Raw genomic sequence first — 14595 nt, 5'->3', positions numbered from 1 at the left:
TAGTTGCAGCGAGCAGGGGCTACTCTTCCTTGCGGTGCCCCGGCTTCTCACTGTGGTGGCTTCTCTTATTGTGGAGCATGGGCTCTAGGTATGTGGGCTTCAGTAGTTGTGGCACGAAGGCTCTAGAGTGCAGGCTCAGTAGTTCTGGTGCACAGGCTTAGTTGCTCCGCAGCATGTGGTATCTCCCCGGACCAGGGATCAAACCCATGTCCCCTGAACTGGCAGGTGGATTCTTAACCACTGTGCCACCAGGGAAGTCCCAAGACAATTATATTCTATATGTGAAGAATGTGTGCATTCTCAAGGCTTAAAATGGAATTAAATCTGTAAACTATTATAAGAGAAAGTGTCTGTAAATATGGGCAGGAAAAGGATTCTGAATCATTTTTTTCCTCTTTTTGTGTGGATGGTTTTCTGGTTCCTCACTGAAAGAAAAGTGTAATAGATGTATTATTATATCCAGGAAAAAAGTTGTATGAGTGTTTATTTTTAATGTAGTTCTAGAAGATGGAGTGAGAGCTGGCTTCTCCCTAAAGACATTTTCTTTTCCTCCTGGTGGATGTATCAAAGCCTGGAGTACCGCTAATGATGAAACTAAGACAAAGCAACAGCCTGGCAGCTGGATGACACGGGGTGGGGGGGTGAGAGGGGAGTGAGGGACCCCAAGTGGGTTCCCAAGGGCTCCCTTCTTTGGGAATCCTGGAGATGGGGGAAGAGGATATAGTTGCTTTTCTTCTTCACCTCCAGTTCTCTGGGGAAGGAAATTTGGATATGGAGGCGGCTTTAGTGGCACCCAGGCTTGGCTTTAAGCAAATTGTGAGGTACGCAGTTTCTCTCAGCTTCTCCTCCTCCTTTAGCAACGATTCCACTCCTCCCACTCCTCTTTATCCCTTCACCTGTGCCGTCCCTAGTGCATCCATCTCAGGAGGTGCACTCCTCTCACTCGGTGTGTGCCTGTCTCTTGACATTTTCACCCAGATCTCAACTGGCCAATACCCTCTGTGGCTTCTCAGCTGCTTTGGGAGTATTGCTAACAAGCTCCTCCCGGAAATTTACAGGTTCTTTAAATCTTTCCCCCAGGGCCAGCTTCCTGAGTTTCAAAATCCCCCTTTTCTTTGATAAATGACCACCCAATTAAGAGTGAATTTTGATGGCAACCTTCATGGGGACAACATCCGGACCTGGTGTAGTGAGAAGAAATGTGCTTTGGATTTGCACAGACCTGGATTCCCATCCCAGGTCCTCCAGGCAGGAAGATCTACAACCTTTCTGAGCTAGTTGCCTCATCTATACAAAGGATGATAAAACCTAACTTGCTGAATTACCACTGAGATATTTATGAGAGTGCCCTATATGAGCTCCTCACTCAATCTGTACTAGTCTCCTTTTCTTTTACAAGGTTATTATGAGCATTATGTGAGGAGATAAATGTGAAAGCGCTTTGCAATCTATAAAGCTCTCTCTCTACATGTTGGGTTTTTCAAATAACAATATGTTAATAACACTAATAATAAAAGCACCAATAGGTAAGGGGAAGAGCTAAATATTTTGGTGGAGTTTTGTCATTTTATAATCTATGAATTATAGCAACAGACAACATGACCATATGTCTAAAACAAACATCAGGAACCATGATCTGACAGGTCAAAATGCATTTGTTGGGGCAGAACATTATAAATAGGAATTGTACCCCCCAAGTAGAAACCTTGAGACTTGTGGTCTCTGTACACGCAAATGACCATCTTTGATCCAGTGATCCTGGAAATCTACATTGCTGGTTATCAACTCATGATATGTTTCAATTCTGTTTCCAATGGCCAATAAAAACAAAGGTAGTGGGCTTCCCTGGTGGCGCAGTGGTTGAGAGTCCATCTGCCGATGCAGGGGACGCGGGTTCGTGCCCCGGTCCGGGAGGATCCCACATGCCGCGGAGCGGCTGGGCCCGTGGGCCATGGCCGCTGGGCCTGTGCGTCCAGAGCCTGTGCTCCGCAACGGGAGAGGCCACAACAGTGAGAGGCCTGTGTACCGCAAAACAAACAAACAAAACAACAACAACAAAACAAAGGTAGTAGCTGAGTTTGGCCCCAGGTGTTCTAAGTTTGAATGTTGCTATTTCCACTTGAGGACCAAGACCTACAAATTTCAGAAGCATTGCAGGGGTTAACAAATTGGCATAGAGTTCTGGAAAAGTTGACCAGTGTAGTTTATTTCTGTTTCAAACCTGAAAATCACCCTCCCTAATAATGTGCTGGTAGGTAAAGGAAAGAACATTGAGCAAGACTGCAGCCCCTAGAAGAGTAACAAACCTGCTGGAAATAATGGAATGTGCATTTTGGCAATTAATTTCTGTTCATGAAACTCTCTGCTGCAGATGCATGGGAGTTCAGTATGAAGAATGAACAAGACTGCTTTTGTGTAAGATCCCTCAGCTGCTGGGACCTTGGTAGTGCCTTTTTTCCACAGGCCTTTTCATGAGGATTTTGCTCTTTATAACCTGTTATTAGGTTTCCCTTTGTGCTGCTGTCATTAATAGAATTTACATAGATCTTTCTGAATTTAAAAAGAAGTTTCAGATCAGCTTGGTGCTTTGTGACCACCTAGAGGGGTGAGATAGGGAGCGTGGGAGGGAGACGCAAGAGGGAGGGGATATGGGGATATATGTATATGTATAGCTGATTCACTTTGTTATACAGTAGAAACTAACACAACATTGTAAAGCAATTATACTCCAATAAAGATGTTTAAAAAAAAAAGCAGTTTCACATCAAAATATGTTTTTTTACTTGTATTAATTTATTCACAATTATTTACTGCATTTATTGTTTTTGAATTTTTGAATTTTATTTATTTTTTATACAGCAGGCTCTTATTAGTTATCTATTTTATACATATTAGTGTATATATGTCAATCCCAATCTCCCAATTCATCCCACCACCACCCCCACTCCCAGCACTTTCCAAAATATCGTATGTTTTCTTGACAGTCCTCCCGTTGGTCTTTACAATAACATTTAAAAAAAAAATTTAATTGAATTTTTATTTTATATTGGAGTATAGTTGATTTACAATGTTGTGTTAGTGTCAGGTGTACAACAAAGGCAAAAACTTTTTAAAAGTATTATTACACAAATAAAGAAATGGTGGCTTAAGAGTGAAGTAATCCCCAAAGTAAAATTACTAGCACTCCAATCCTCCGCTTCCTTCAGACGGAAAAATCGAGAGTAAGATCCTGGGATGATTACATGCAGTGATGTACCTGATAACTCTTGTTTCAAATATTGAGCTGGAAGATGAAAGCGAAAATGAGAGAGAGACAGAGAGAGAGAGAGACGGAGGGAGAGAGAGAGAAAGAGAAAGCGTGCATGCGTGTGCGTGTGTGTAAGTCTTTGGTGTGTCGCCCATCTTTTCATCTAAGCGAGATGGCCAGACCTGGACCGCGGACGAGCCTAGCGAGGGCCCCCAAAGGTCTCGCAAACTCCGCCCCGGAAGGCCCGCCTCCTTTCCTGGAGACCCCTTAACTCTAGTCCAGCGGCGCCACGCCCCTCAGCCCGCAGCTAGCTCTGCCTCCCCGCGGCCCCCGCCCCTCCGCGCCTCCCCTTGACCTAGGGCAAGACACCTACCCCGTCCTCCATGTTCCTCCCAGTGGGTCCGGTCGGGTTCTCTCCGCTTCGCCACACTCTCCGGCCTGCTCTGGTCGCCGCCATGAGCACTGGCACCTTCGTCGTGGCTCAGCCGCTCAATTACCGCGGCGGGGCCCGCGTGGATCCGGTGGACGCCTCCGGCACCGAGAAGGCTTTCGAGCCAGCAACCGGTAGTGGGACGGAGACCGGGCGGCAGGGCCGGGGCGGCGGGGCGGGGAACGCGGCGGGGACCGGGGTAGGGGCGAGGGTCGGGCGCGGATTGACTCTCCCCCGTCCCAGGGGTGAACCTAGTCTACCTCCCTGAACCTTCATGTAGTGCATTCAGCAGACGTTTATTGGGCACAGGTAGAGTATAAAGTTGTATGTGTATGTAGGTAGCTGTAACGGTGCTGTGCAAACTCGAAAGCATGTGGACCGGAAACGAAGGGGGTCGTAGGAAACTGGACAGGCTGGTGAGTTGCTCGATGGGGTCATGGGTAGTTTTACAACGGCCTGAACAGAGAGTCCACAAAACCCCAGTGGGTGAGGTGGAGTATTCGTTAATTATTAAATTTTAAGGTTAGGACTGCAGTAATGTCTTCAACCGTGCACGTAGCAGAGGAGTTCTAGAAGGACGGGGTGAAAAGAAACACTTGTGCCAAAATGGAGGAGCGCGCACAGAGGTTTTTAGTTAGCGTGAATGAGAATTTTGTTGCCATCCCCTAGTGTTAAAATATTTCCGAACATGAACCAGAACTGGGAAAGGGGAAGAAAAAAATCCTGCTTTTATCCTGTGTTTAATGTGTGCCCAGCACTGTGCCAAGCCCTCAGTTTGCCCTGGGAGCTCCATAGATCACAAAACAAATGAGGAAGAAGTTTTTTGTTTTGGTTTTGCTTTGTGTTTGTTTTGCTGGGTGTTATGGAATATTTGTGAGGAGAAAAATGAAAATGTTTGTGCAAACCAAGTGGTATGTAGCCAGAGGGATAAAACTGGATTTCAAGAGACTGGAGAATTTACATTTGACCAATTACACCAAACCACAGAGCAGCGACTTGTCAGAACAGGAAGGGGCCACAGACACCATCAGGTTCTTCTTTAGGTAGGAGGAAACAGCCTCTTGACCCCCACTCCCATATTGATACAAAAGAAAGAAAAATTGCTCTTTATTTTAATTGCCTACAGTGTGTGCGATCCGTAAGCACCGCCTTTACCAGTTGGCTATTCAAATTTGTAACAAATAGCAGGTTTGTGAAATCTCTGGAAAAAGCAGAGTCCCGGGTGTTCTTGTGGGAGGGGAAAAGAAACTGCTGACTTGACATCTTAGAGAATTCTTTTTCGTAGAGTCATCACAACCCTTGGGATTTGGGTCTAGAAAAACTGATCATTTCATATTTTGCCCAGGATAGGGAATAAGACTGAAATAAGAAAATGAGGGACTGTTTGTTTGTCTTTTCCCCATATTTGAGAAAAAATTTTTCTTGCTTTTAGGAGTATCTTTTCTTGATATTGTTTATTAACCATATTCATCAAGTATCAGTATTATATGACTTGTATAGAACATAAACCAGTGATTTAAAATCAGAGTTCATAACCCAGGAGAAGGAGTACTTTGATTTTGTAAGACCTCTGGGATTCTCAAACATTGTTAAGGAGCATTGTGAAATAATTGATTGGAGGTTAATGTTAGCAAGCCCAAATGTAAAATAGAGGAGGGCAGGGGTTCTTACCCTGAAGTTCATGGTGTGCTAGGCAAGGGACATGTTCTCTCTATAATTCTGTGATATGGTTCAGTACATTTTTCTGGACAGAAGTCTGCAATTTTTATTAGATTCTTAAAAAGGTCAGCTGCTGGTATAAGGGTGGTCACTAAATCAAACCATACTTAAAAACAAGAAGAGGATCAATAAAAGGAAAATTGGATACACAATACTTTATTTAAAATGTGTGGCAACCAATTGAGATAACACTGACTTTCCCTGTATTTATAGGGCGAGTGATAGCTACTTTCACTTGTTCAGGAGAAAAGGAAGTAAATTTAGCTGTTCAAGATGCAAAGGCTGCCTTTAAAATATGGAGTCAAAAATCTGGCATGGAACGTTGCCGAATCCTTTTGGAGGCTGCCAGGATAATAAGGGTATGTTTTAATTTAATGTTTTCCAGAAAAGTACTCTTGCACTGTTCTGTGAGTTCTTTATGATGCTTTGCAGTTAGACCTTGATACACTATTAAGTGATACCTTTTTGATGAAGTAGGAAGACATTTCCATATCCTAACCTTGGTATGTACAACTGGCTTTCCATCAGTGATTTCCTTCTGGCTCTTGGCTCCTTGTGACACCTCCCTCGGCAGGTTTCCTTTTCCTTCTTTGTTGGAGTGATAATGTATCCTTTGTAGCTTGTCTCCTTTTCATTTTACTATGTATACTTGTTTCCTTTTTACTTTTTCCTCTGATGACTCTTAAGTTCACTTTTTTCAGGTTGATTTTATACCTTAGTTGCCTGGAAGATTTCATAGATTCATTGATGTTCCCCTCTTAAGAAATAAAGTTTAGCTTCTTACAGTCTTAAAGAGCAAAAGTACTAGATTGTCATTACAGAAAATTAGAAATTCAGAGGATATACACCAAAATATAAGTCAGGGATATTTCTCAGTGTAGGACTGTGATGATTTTTTTTCCTTATCAGTGTGTTATGTCAGAAACTGAGGGTCTAAGAGTTATCCTACTTGCAAGGTTATATGTGTATTCTGACAAGAAACATGAAGCTTTCTGGACTGGGGAAAGGGTTTATTATAGCACCTAGATGCTGTACCCAGAGCAATACTTTAGCACTAGTTTTCTGAGTCCCAGTCCCCATGGGGTGATGCAGTGAGAGGCAGATGTTAACCCTGTTGCATGCAGTGGTTGCACCACAGGAGAGGAATCCTAAAATTATGAGACTCAGCTTATAGGGGGGCTGCATATCTGCCCATTCTCTTCTCTGGAGAGAGGTTACTCATTAAGCAGATCTCCAGGATTAAGGGGGAAGGTGTCATTAGGTTCATTACACTGGAATATAAGCAGATGTCTCCAGGAACAGGAGTAGAGAGCTTTATATCTCCACATTGCTCCAGTGACCTCTATCTTTTGGGAAACCCTGTCTCTGCCTTCTAAGGCCTTTGTTTTTCAATCAGCTTGCTAGTGTCCTTTGCTCAGAAAGCCTGGACCATGCAGTAGTGTCAAAATATTCCTGGTGGGCTTCCCTGGTGGCGCAGTGGTTGAGAGTCCGCCTACCGATGCAGGGGATGCGGGTTCATGCCCGGGTCCAGGAGGATCCCACATGCCGCGGAGCGGCTGGGCCCATGGTCCATGGCTGCTGGGCTTGCGCGTCCCGAGCCTGTGCTCTGTGGTGGGAGAGGCCGCAACAGTTAGGGGCCTGCATACTGCAAAAAAAAAAAAAAAAAAAAAATTCCTGGAGAATTTTCTCCCAACAAGGTATTTTCGGCTATTAAAATTTATTTTTTATTTTTTATTTATTTATTTATTTTTTTGTGTGCTAGGCGGGCCTCTCACTGTTGTAGCCTCTCCCATTGCGGAGCACAGGCTCCGGATGAGCAGGCTCAGTGGCCATGGCTCACGGGCCCAGCCGCTCCGCGGCATGTGGGATCTTCCCAGACCGGGGCACAAACCCACGTCTCCAGCATCGGCAGGCGGATTCTCAACCACTGCGCCACCAGGGAAGCCCTAAAATTTATTTTTTATTTGATAGATTAAAAGTGGTAACTCAAAGCTGATAATTTATTATTCTGATTGTCTCTCACGTTTTCCTTGTGCATAAACATTTGGGTTGTAATATCTTCTTAAGAACTGCCTCCTTTATCATTATAAAATTACTTTTTAAATCCTGAATAATATCTAATTTTTTTTTGCTCCGAAATGGACTATCTAATATTAATTTTCTTTTCCTTTAAACTCCCCATTCCATTTTCTTTAATATCTTGTGTAATATTTTTATATATTACAGTCAAAAATATATTACTATATTTCTCTAAAGCTCTTGTCTGATGATCATATCCTGGATCTGCCTTTACCCAAAATTATTCCATAACTAAACAAATCCCACCTTCTGACCACAGCCTACAGTTATAGCTCTCAGTTGTTTCTCTTAGTGATTTTTCTAGCTAATCGTGATCTGCAGTTCTTTGCCCCTTCCATTTTTAAACTATGCACAATTTTTTTTTTTTTTTTTTTTTGGTGGTACGTGGGCCTCTCACTGCTGTGGCCTCTCCCGTTGTGGAGCACAGGCTCCGGACGTGCAGGCCCAGCAGCCATAGCTCACGGGCTCAGCCGCTCCGCGGCATGTGGGATCTTTCCGGACCGGGGCACGAACCAGTGTCCCCTGCATCGGCAGGCAGATTCTCAACCACTGTGCTACCAGGGAAGCCCCACAATCATTTTTTATAAGATAAAAATATTTGCTATTTTCCCACATTTTTAGCATTTCTAGGGCTCTTCATTCCTTTGGGTAGGCCCAAATTTCCATCTGTTACCATATTTTTTTTCTTCTTGAAGAAATTTCTTTAGCATTTTTTATAGTACAGGTTTGCTGGAGATGTTCTTTCAGGTTTCATAAGTCTGAAAGTCTTTATTTTGCTTTCCTTTTTAAAAGAATTCTAGGTAGATAATTCTAGGTTGACAGTTTTTTCTTTCAGTACTTTAAAGATGTTGCACCGCTGTCGTCTGGCTTGTGTTGTTTCAGAAGAGAAGTCTGCTGTCATTCTTATTTTTGTTCCTCTGTTTTTAATGTTTTTTCCCCCTTTGGCTGCTTTTAAGATTTACTTCTTATCACTAGTTTTAAGCAATATCATTATATCTTCCCTTTTTTAAAAATTTAATTTTATTTTTTTATGCAGCAGGTTCTTATTAGTTATCTATTTTATACATATTAGTGTATATATATCAATCCCAGTCTCCCAGTTCATTCCATCACCCCCCGCTTTCCACCCTTGGTGTCCGTATGTTTGTTCTCTACATCTGTGTCTCTATTTCTGCCTTGCAGACCAGTTCATCTGTACCATTTTTCTAGATTCCACATATATGTGTTAATATATTATATTTATTTTTCTCTTTCTGACTTACTTCATTCCACATCTCTACAGTGATCCAATTTCATTCCTTTTTATGGCTGAGGAATATTCCACTGTATATATGTACTACATCTTCTTTATCCATCCATCTGTCGATGGGCATTTAGGTTGCTTCCATGACCTGGCTATTGTATATAGTGCTTCAGGGAACATTGGGGTGCAATGTTAAAAAAAAAAAAAAAGCCATAATCATGGCTTTTTATGCAGTTTTCTTTATTTTTCTTTTGTTTGGAGTTTATTGATCTTGAATCTGTACACTAACAGTTTAGTTAAATTTGAAAAAATATTGGCTATTATTTCTTCAGATTTTTTTTTCTGCCGCCTTTTATATCTCCTCTTCTTCAGAGCCTCCAATTACATATATGTTGGGCTGCTTGAAACTATTCTACAGCTCACTGATGCTCTGCTCATTTTTCCCCCAGTTTTTTTCCTCTGTGTATTTTATTTTGGGTAACTTCCATTGTTATGCCTAAAGTTCATCTGTCTTTTTTTCTATAGTGTCTAATCTGCTATTAATCCCATCCAGTGTATTTTTCATCTCTAGAAGTTCAAAATGAGTCTTTTTTGTTGTTGTTCCACATAGCTCCCTAACATGCTCATGTTTTCCTCTGCTTTCTTGAGCACATGGAATATAGTTATAATAACATTTAATATCCCTGTCTACTAATTCTGTCATCTCTCAATTCTGGTTCTATTTCTGCTGTTTGTTTTTTTTCCTCCTGGTTAGGTGTTATATAACATTCCTACATTTTGCATGTCTGGTAATTTATTACCAGTAGACATTGTGAATTGTATTTTGTTGGATGCCGAATATTCTTGTACTTTAAAAAATATTAATGAACTTTGTTCTGGGATACAGTGAAGTTACTTGGAATCAATTTGATCTTTGCAAGGCTTGCTTCTATGCTTTGTTAGGTATGACCAGAGCAGCTAATTTTGCCCCACTACTGAATACCCTCTTGAATACCTAGCTTGATGCCCTGTGTATTAGTGAGGTTTTTCTCACTGTGGCTGGTGGGAACATGAACTATTCCTGGCCCTGTGTGAGTTTTGGGGATTTTATTCACCTTCTTGGTTAGTTTTTTTCCTGGCCTTGGGTAGTGTCCTCACAACTGACCAGTTCTCAGTTGAAGACTTAAGGGGGATCTCTAGGATTCTGTGCAGTTCTCTTCTGTCCCGTACTCACCCTGCAGACTGTAGCCATCACGTGCTCCCTGAACTCCCAACCTGTTTCCTCAACTCAGAGTATCTGTTGGGCCACACCTAAGTTCATCCTCCCTACTCTGTGATGAACTCTTTCCAGGTAGTAGGCAAGAATACATGTAGGGCTCACCTCATTTGTTTCCCTCTCTCAGGGATCACTGTCCTGAGCTGTCTGTCCAGTGTCTGAAAATTGTTGTTTCATGTGTTTTACCTGGTCTTTTCAGTTGCTTAAGGTGGAGGCTAAATCTGGTCCCTGTAACTCCACCTTAGCTGGAAGCCCATTGACTCATAGTGAAGTGAATGGTTTTTTGGTATAATTATTGGTCTTATGTTTCCTTTTTCACTTTGAATCTTTTGATGCTTTTTATCAGATTATAAAGATCTTAATGGTAGGCCCCAATCATTTCTTAGTTGGAGTGTTCTTATGAAAGTAGCTATCATTTGGCTTTAAAGGGAGAGAGAAAATGTGTTTTAAAACTATGATAACACATTTACATATAAAAAGATTGTGTATATAGATTATGCACTTGCCTTCAGCAACTGCTTTGCTCAGCTCTGACTCTTAAAGCAAGCAGGGGCTCAGGCTTGTCAGGATTTAGTGGGCATGTCTTTGCTCAGGTGGTTCTCTTATAAAAGCTAAACACTGAGCTTGCTGGGGGGTTTGAAGTGAAGGAGAGAGGTGAGTCTCTTGCCCTTTGCTTCTTCTCTTTCATCCCAGAGGACCCCTGGTCAGATCACATGTGAAGCAGGGTGGTGGAGAGGATGACAGGGGTAGATAGGAAGTACATGTTTCCCAAGAAATAGTTACAGCAGTACATTGTCATGGTGGACAGTTTTGTTTTGTGTTGGCTCTTGTCCTAGTAGGGGCAGGAAACTTGTATTGTTTTCCCCTTCTCCCTCTGCTCTCCTTATTCTGGGAGGGTAAGCGAATACTGTTTCCCTGATATCAGTAGAGATCTACTTGGACTCTTTGATAGTTTTCGTCAGGGACTTTTTTTGATGATCCTTGAAGGTATGTTAAAAGATCTTATCATCGCTTTTTATTTTATTTATTTTATTTTTGGCTGCATTGAGTCTTCGTTGCTGTGCACGGGCTTTCTCTAGTGTGGCGAGCGGGGGCTACTGTTTGTTGCAGTGCATGGACTTCTCATTGAGGTGGCTTCTCTTGTTGCAGAGCAGGGACTCTAGGTGTGCAGGCTTCAGTAGCTGTGGCATGTGGGCTCGGTAGTTGTGACTCATGGGCTTAGTTGCTCTGCGGCATGTGGGATCTTCCTGGACCAGGGCTCGAACCCGTGTCCCCTGCATTGGCAGGCAGATTCTTAACCACTGAACCACCAGGGAAGTCCCTCATAATTGCTTTTTAGAAATAACATTTTTTGTGAGGGTAGAGAATGCTGGAATAAGACAAGAAAAATCTCAAAAGGTCAGCCAATAAATAATTGAATTTTCTCTTTGAGTTCAAACCTTGAAACAGTCCTCAAAGCTAATTGCCTATCCATTGTTTACCAAAAAAAATAATAATAATAATAAAACTTCCTTAGTAACTATTCCAAGGCTTTTTGGCGATAGTCACAGATGACTTCCTGTCTGTCCACTCTTGTATTAATGTGGAAGACAACAGCATTTCACTTTTGCCAGTTTAATATTTCTTCATGTGTTTGAAGTTTAATATACTGATTCATCAGTGTATTCATGCTGATTAGTGAACCGGTCCCTGCTTCCTCTTTAGGGACTAGTTGCCCTCTTGCATTCTAGAAATGTAGTTTAAGTCACTTACGGTTGATTGTGCCTTTTGAAAATGTGTTTCACGTTGATCATGCTCAACAGATCCAAGAAGGGGAATAACTTACACCTAGTTAAAGAACTGTTACATCAGAACTGATGCTTGTTGTCCTCTTAGGTACCCTCTTTCCAGTATCAGTAACTGGAAAACAAGTTAATTGTTAAAAAGTCATTTTGGTGAGTATAGAATCAGAGAAAGAGAGGGTAAATTGCTGGTTTAAAAAGGCAATTTAATTTAGACTGTGTTGAATGTAAACAGATTATCCTTTCTGAAGGAACATGTCTATTCAGTAATTGCAGAATTTATTTAGAAGTTACTAACTTCCTTTTTTATGTTTTTTGTTTTTGGATTTTGTTTTTTCTTGGTTTTTGGCCGTGAGGCATGTGGGATCTTAGCTCCCTGACCAGGGATCAAACCCGCACCCCCTGCATTGGAAGGCAAAATCTTAACCACTGGACCACCAGGGAAGTCCCACTAAGTGAGACTCCTTGAGGTGAGCTCCTTGAAGGCAGAGACTGGATCTATCCTTTTTTTTCTTAGGCAATCATTCTGCATTTGTTACTATTTTCACTTCACTTAGTTGTTGTTCTGGGCTTTTATCCTGTTCCTTCATCTGGAATATATTTCTCTCCCATCTCATTTTGTCTAACTTTCTGTGTTTGTGGTCTCTGTGCTGCAGGCTTCAGGGTTGTAGTTACTCTTGCTTTTGGTGTTGTCCCCTCATGTAGGAGGCTGGTCTAGAGGCTTGTGCAGGCTTCCTGGTGGGAGGGACTGGTGCCTGCCCACTGGTGGGTGGATCTGGGCTTTGTCCCTCTGGTGGGCAGGTCCATGTCAAGGGGTGTGTTTCGAGGTCATTGTGGGCTCAGGAAGACTTTAGGTAGCCTGTCTGCTGATGTGTGGGGCTGTGTGCCCACCCTGTTGGTTGTTTGGCCTGAGGCATCCCAGCACTGGAGCCTATAGGCTGTTGGGTGGGGCCAGGTCTTGGTGTCAAAATGGTGGCGTCCAGGAGAGTTCGTGCCAATGAGCACTCCCCAGTACCTCTGCCACTAGTGTCCTTGTCCCCACAGTGAGCCACAGGCACCCTCTGCCTCCCCAGGAGACCTTCCAAGACCAGCAGGTAGGTCTGGCCCAGGCTCCTATGAAGTTTCGGCTTTTTCTCTGGGTCCTGGTGCACACGAGACCTTGCATGGGCCCTCCAAGAGAGGAGTTTCTATTTCTCCCAGTCCTGTGGAGTTCCTGCAATCAAGCCCCGCTGGTATTCAAAGCCAAGTGCTCTGGGGGCTCCTCCTCCCGATGCCAGACCTCCAGGCTGAGGAGCCTGACATGGGGCTCAGAACTCTCACTCCTCTGAGAGAACCTCTGCAATATAATTATTTTCCAGTTTGTGGGTCTCCCACCTGGTGGATGTGGGATTTGATTAGATTGTGAATGCCCCCCCTCCTACCATCTTATTGTGGCTTCTTCTTTGTCTTTGGATGTAGGATATCTTTTTTGGTAGGTTCCAGTCTTTTTTGTCAATGGTTATTCAGTAGTTAGTTGTGATTTTGGTGTTTTCATGAGAGGAGGTGAGCTCAAGTCCTTCTACTCTGCCATGTCTGGAATTCGACAAATATGGAATGAATGAATCGAAGCACTTTATACCTCTGGTCTATGTAGAAACAGAACATGTCCAAATATCATTATCAAACTGTCCTTTCATGTATTTCATACTGATTTTCATATTCCTCCTTCCATCTTTTCTGAGATTTGTACTCAATCTTGATAGAGTTTGTGTTAATTAGATGCTTGTGTTAATTTCTGTTGCTATTTCATTTTGCTTCTGGTAAGCCTTAATGATTATCAGTTTTAGTAAGAGAATGCATCTTCTTGTCAATTATTTGATTCATCTTTTATGTATGTTTAGATTTTGACAACAATGTTTATTTTAAATTGGATCCATAATAGCAAATATCTGTTTCTTACATATTCAATTTTTTGATCTCCTTTAGGGGCATTATTTAGCTTTTCTTTTTAGGTCTAATTTCCCAAACTTTTTCCTTCATTCCTGGACTATCTTACCTCTAAGTTTTATAAACTACATCTGGAAACAGTATTAGAAAAGAGAAATGATGAGTACTAAGCATTAGAAAATAATTGTCTTGTGATTATCTCATGATTTTAACATACTGCATTTCTTTGGGTGAATTAAAGCTGTGGGTATATAACCTTTTAAATGTTGATTGTGTGTTTGGCTATTTTGTACAGTTTTCCTAAGGACTGTTTGCTCTTACTCTGTACATGGAAACACATGCACATGTATCTATACATATTTACACAGATGTACATACATAATATTTCTCAAAACATTCCTTTTCTAATTGATCTTGAAATGAGGTGTTGGTCTTGTGTCTGTGACAGTTACTTGATGGGGAGAACGGTATTGTTTAGCAATAAGTTTTATTTCTCTTCCAAATGTCACACTGCCATTCCTTCTGTTTTCATTGAAAGTGAAAGCTGTTTCTATTTTAAAAAGTTGGGCAATGTATTCTGGTTTGACTGTTGAATGTGTTGAGGTATATGGTAATTTGTCTTAAATCTGGTCTTCTGTTTCACCCAAAGGATCGGAAGGATGAAATTGCCACTGTGGAGACCATCAACAATGGCAAGTCCATCTTTGAGGCCCGCTGGGATGTTGACACTTCCTGGCAGTGCCTGGAGTACTATGCAGGCTTAGCAGGATCCATGGCCGGTAAGCCCTCACCTAGCCTTCTGTGACCAGCTGACAAGGAGGCAGGAGAGCAGAGCCTGGGGAGGCAGGGTACAGATTTTGGAATTAACACAGGCCTGGGTTAAAATCCTGGGCATATTACTCTCTACTTCAGTGA

At 42.2% G+C, this 14595-nt stretch overlaps 1 protein-coding gene across 1 annotated transcript in view; it reads left to right on the top strand.

Annotated features, from left to right (window-relative positions):
* Positions 1-3377: 3377 nt before the first annotated feature.
* Positions 3378-14595, top strand: part of ALDH9A1 (aldehyde dehydrogenase 9 family member A1) — a 29457-nt gene continuing 18239 nt past the window's right edge. Inside the window, exons 1-3 of the mRNA XM_059054391.2 lie at positions 3378-3811; positions 5610-5755; positions 14330-14459. Of these exons, the coding sequence (XP_058910374.1) occupies positions 3631-3811; positions 5610-5755; positions 14330-14459 (457 nt within the window). The 5' untranslated portion in view covers positions 3378-3630. The remainder of the gene's footprint in view (positions 3812-5609; positions 5756-14329; positions 14460-14595) is intronic.

The sequence above is a fragment of the Kogia breviceps genome, chromosome 1, assembly GCF_026419965.1.
Source record: "Kogia breviceps isolate mKogBre1 chromosome 1, mKogBre1 haplotype 1, whole genome shotgun sequence".
Taxonomy (NCBI): Eukaryota; Metazoa; Chordata; class Mammalia; order Artiodactyla; family Physeteridae; genus Kogia; species Kogia breviceps.
Note: the sequence above shows the minus strand (reverse complement) of the source record. Positions and strands in the feature narration are given on the sequence as shown.